Source organism: Triturus cristatus, chromosome 7, assembly GCF_964204655.1.
Source record: "Triturus cristatus chromosome 7, aTriCri1.1, whole genome shotgun sequence".
In the NCBI taxonomy this organism is placed as follows: domain Eukaryota; kingdom Metazoa; phylum Chordata; class Amphibia; order Caudata; family Salamandridae; genus Triturus; species Triturus cristatus.
The window spans coordinates 1,770,902,609-1,770,907,594 of NC_140590.1; the positions used below are offsets into that span (position 1 = coordinate 1,770,902,609).

At 40.5% G+C, this 4,986-nt stretch overlaps 1 protein-coding gene across 1 annotated transcript; it reads left to right on the plus strand.

The window, feature by feature from the left end:
* Positions 1-2,524: 2,524 nt before the first annotated feature.
* On the plus strand, positions 2,525-3,451 carry LOC146813041 (olfactory receptor 5V1-like). The gene has a single exon (XM_085614679.1). It carries the CDS (start codon positions 2,525-2,527, stop codon positions 3,449-3,451), a length of 927 nt encoding a protein of 308 aa, XP_085470805.1.
* The last annotated feature ends 1,535 nt before the right edge of the window (positions 3,452-4,986 follow it).

Sequence of the window (4,986 nt, forward strand, 5' to 3'; positions counted from 1 at the left end):
TGCTGAGTTTTTTCAAGTGCATGTCCCGGGCCTCTAAAGCAAACTAGAGAAAAAGTTTGGGCAATTCCACAGGCAGGCAGACAGAAAGTCTCTCTCTATCATACATGCCAATATTTCACAGCGGTCAAGTGCGAGAATTAAAAAAAATAGTTGGAAGTATGCATTGTCCCCACTGACATATTGAAGCAGAGGTAATCTGCCTGAATCAGGTCTCTTGGTATGATGGTGACAGACAATCAGCATTTCGTTTTTGGCACTTTTATTACAGAGCAACCAGAGTTCTAAACTCTGTTTTTGTTTGTGCTATGTAAAACTACCAAAAATAAAATGTCGAGGCCTGTCACATGCTCTAATCTCCTCATCCAAGAATTATGGACAATGCCTTACCCTTTGATGTTAGAGGTAATTCTTGGAGTGGATGACTGAAAGGCGCATGACACGCATCAACATTTTATTTTCCCCAGTTTTACAAAACTCCAAATACAGTAATCCAGAGGTTGAAAACCAGCCTTGAAATCAGTAGTCTCCCTCCTGAATCGGGAGAGTTAGCATGTATGCTCTGTTGTAACCTGCCTGTATCTCACAAATGTGAGGATTAGAAATGGCAAGGAGCGATACTGATTTTATCTTGCGTCCAGATCATGACGTCATCTGTAAATTGTACTGTGGGTAAATTTGAATTTCCTTCATATATGCACCCTAGCAGGAAGGAAGCCCCTGAACAACTTTCCTGAGTCAGATACATTGGAAAGATCTATACATCAAAATAATAATCAGCTGTACTGTCACAATACCACTGCTTGGTGTTCTAATTTATTTACTTCAGAATTGTTGCCTGCAGACAGTATAGCTGCTGCCAGTGGGATCCTTTATGTGTAACACCGGTTTATATATTATGATTTTGCATTTTATTTACCAAAAAAAGCATTCCTGCAAGCATCACAGCATTTAAGGTACCGTTCTGATTAAGTCAAGGACTGTGATAAAATCTTAAACATATCATGATGCTCCTTGGCAGGTTTGAACACCTGCCCATTCACCACTGCCAGCAGTTCATGCATGCTTTGTGAGGGAGCCTTGAAGTGCTGATCACTTCCTGTCCTGCATCTATATTGTAAGGTAGACATCCTCTGCTGCTGCACATTTTTCCCATAAGTGTGGGTGAGGTATGCACAGTTGTTGCACACTCTGTATATTTTGTGAAGGTAAGTTTCATTGCAGCTTGCTCTCTAGAGGTGGGCGAGACACTTAAAGCTTGAATCAAGCTCCTGCCAGAACCCTGGCATCAGCTCAGCTCAAGGTCTCTGAAGGCCGGCCCTCAAGTCCAACATGAGCTGTTTTCATATGACAGACCTCATGCACCAAGAATTGAAGACGAAGCATTAACTGTTAATGTAAAATAAGAGACAGAATAATATACCCCTCTAGGGGCTGGACTGCACACTTTACAACAAAAAATAGTGAGCAATCTCGGCTGCTATGCTTGCCAATTATGTGATCGTAGGGAAATATTTTATTTCACTGAGCCTTCTTTTTCTTCATCTTCACATTTGAGAGTACCATCAGATATGTGAGTTCAGGATGTGCCCTGATCAAAAACCAAAGGTGCTTGATTTACTATACTACAATTTTGATCAATTTATGATAAGAATTTGGGCCACGTTTAGGGTACACATAACAACTGACTTGCCTCTTTGCTTACTAGAAATTCCAGCCAGGGTGGAGGAAGGGTAGGCAGAAATGTTTCCAAGTTCATGTTAAAAATCTTTGGGCCTGATCTAGAGTTTGGAGGATGGGGTAACTCTGTCACAAATGCGATGAATATACCATCCTTCATATTAGGATCCCATTTTATCCTAAGGGAATCGTAATATGGCGGGCAGGATACCCGTCACGTTTGTGACAGTGTAACCAGTCCCACAAACTCTAAATCAGGCCCGTTGTTGTGGGTTGAGGCAAAATGTGATAGACATTTCAATTGAGCAATGATTGAAAGGTGATAGCTCTATAAGTTTGTGAGTGACAGGGGTGACCCAAAGCCTACTCGCTGTGTATTTGCTCTTAACATAAGGTCTTTGCTTTGCCAGCCCTAAACATTGGTCAGGAACAGCTAATTTGAGAGCTGTCAGCCCTTACAGTAATAAATAGGGTCACAACCATCATCTAATTTGCAACAATTTAGAACGTTTATTATTGGTTTGTGTTTGTATTGATTGTATCTTCTAGACAAAAGTTCGAATGGATATAGCTGAAATATATAACATAAAAAAGTAACAATATATGAATTAGCAATAGATATCATGCAATTAAACCATTACCCCATGACAAAATGTGGCTTGTCACCTATGTTGTGTCGCAAATTAAATAGTTTTTTTCGCATAGTAAACATATGAACTGTGACCTTATAACATCCACTGACATTTTTCTCCCAAAATAGTGCGTGTTTTGGCCATTACTTTTCTTCTTTTCTTTTTTTGCAGATATTCTTTATATCCCAACTCTGGAAAATCGCATTCGAAGACACATGAAAGGAGAAAATCAAACTTTTGCATCTGAGTTCACCCTTGTGGGTTTCTATGATTTTCCACATCTTATAGTTCCACTTTTTCTGACCTTTTTGCTGATTTACTTCCTCGTACTTGTGGGGAACCTTCTTATCATGGTGATTGTCTATTCCAACAAACAATTGCACACACCAATGTATTTTTTCCTTACAAACTTAGCCTTTCTGGATATCACTTACACAACAATAATTTTTCCAAATATGCTGGCTCATTTCTTTCAGGAGGTAACACACATTTCTCTAAGTGGATGCTTTCTTCAGATGTTTATTTTCTGTTACATGGTGTCTGCGGAATTCTTCCTTCTTACAGCTATGGCTTATGATCGATATGTGGCCATTTGCAAACCTTTACGGTACGTGACCATCATGAATGATGTAGCATGCATGAAGCTGGCTGCCTGTTGTTGGGTATTTAGTTTTATGGCCCCAATACCGCACATTACACTAATATATAGGCTCTCATTCTGTAGGTCCCACACAATCAACCATTTCTTCTGTGATGTGGAAGCTGTAATGAAGCTTTCATGTAGCAGCACCAGTGCTGTTGAGTTAGCAATCTACGTCGAGGGTACTCTAGTTGCACTTGCACCTTTTGCGTTAACTATCGCATCTTACATCAACATCATCTCAACAATCCTGAAAATCCGGTCTACAGAGGGGAGACGCAAGACCTTTTCCACCTGTGCCTCCCACCTCACTGTGCTTATATTATTCTATGGAGTTATCTGTTCTACATACATGAGACCATCATCAACAGCTTCAGTTAAATACAACAAAGTATTCTCTTTGTTATATGTTGCTATAACTCCACTATGTAATCCCATTATATACTGCCTTAAAAACACAGAGTTTAAAAACACCCTGAGGATGACAAAGAATAAAAAATAGCATTTAAGATGACAGATGTCTTTATCTTTCAAAGAATGTTTTGCAAGAATGCATTTTATTTATAACTGAGTGTGTATCCCAGAATTTGGTAGATTCTAGCATTGATGTTTCTGGTACAATTTGCACCTTTTCAATTTTTTTCCAAAATTGATATTATGATTTTAGAAATCAGAGAGGTTCTAGGGTTTAATCTTTTGAATATAGCTCAGAGCAGTCATAGGTGGATTTAAGGTATGCTGTGATGTAAGAAAAGAACCTGCTGACACTGTGACAGGTTGAGCTGTTGTGTACCCTCCACTTATTTGGATCATTCACTGTTAGATTCTGCTAGCCCTGGGTTTCAGATACAGCCAGTTCTCTGAGGACAAAGGGAACACCAACTGGTATTTCACACCACTCTCTGTGGGCTAAACATATGTGGAAGATAAGTGTGTGGAAAACAAAAGCTCTGGTAGATGACTAGCAGAGAACAAGAGGATCCTACCTCAATGGCAGTACACGTACAACTTTTATGGTTTAAATATATCTTAACCTACTGTATAAAATATGTACTTGGATTATCATAATTTTAAAGCAAATATTAGCACACTCAATATAAGAATGGATTACAAATTAATCAAGTGATCCATGATCAAGGTGTCATGCCAAAACACAGCGGGTGAGATGCTGGAATCAAGGAATTGAATAAACATAGCATTGCAGTCCGGTGTAGGAAAGTGCCCCTTTGTGTATGGTCTCCCTACACCTTTTGCCCGAAATGCTGATTATTACCCTGTTAGTGTACTGGTGCCTGCTAAACAGGCCGCATTGCTTATACTCTCTCCTAAACCTGATTTGTCAACTTTGTAATTCTCTGATTGGCAAAGACTTTACCCCCTTATAAGTCCCTAGTAAATGTCACCCTGGGCATAGGTGGTAAAGGGGTCCCCAGGAATTTAGAGCAAGTTTGTGCCACCTTGGGCGACCCAAACAAACTACTGATAGTAGGCCTGCCAATGCAGACTGCAGGAGCAGTACAAACTGCTTTAGTTTGACTGTGCTCTCACAGTGAGTGGCACAACCCAGTGCACTAGCATACTGTAGCTGACAGTAGCTTACATATAATTCAGACGCCCCTAAGGAAAGCCTTTACAGCCCAGGAAGCAGGGCGCATTATATTTAGGGTGCAGGCATGTAAGTACATGCTTATATGACTCTATAGTGTATTTTCCATTAAAGTACACTGTAAGTGATAGCCGGTCTATAGGATAACATAAACTTGCACACAGGCAGACCTGAGTTGCTAGCTCCATCATGGTACCACATAGATATCTGGAGTTTGATGTCAAACAAGGTGCCTTCTCTCCCCTGACACTCATCTGGTGTTGAGGGACGGCTGGCATGTACCCAGGTGGCACCTTAGAGGTTACTCACCTGTTTGACACAACTTCTTTGTGCTTTGGCAAGTCAGCCCATCCATTCCCATACCAAGACAGGGTTATTACCTCCTGCCAGGAAGTGCGGATGTTCCCAGGAGTCAGCGACAAAGGCTTAGG

Coding starts and splice junctions, on each gene's coding strand:
- LOC146813041 (XM_085614679.1), top strand. CDS start 2,525: ATGAAAGGAGAAAATCAAACTTTTGCATCTGAGTTCACCCTTGTGGGT.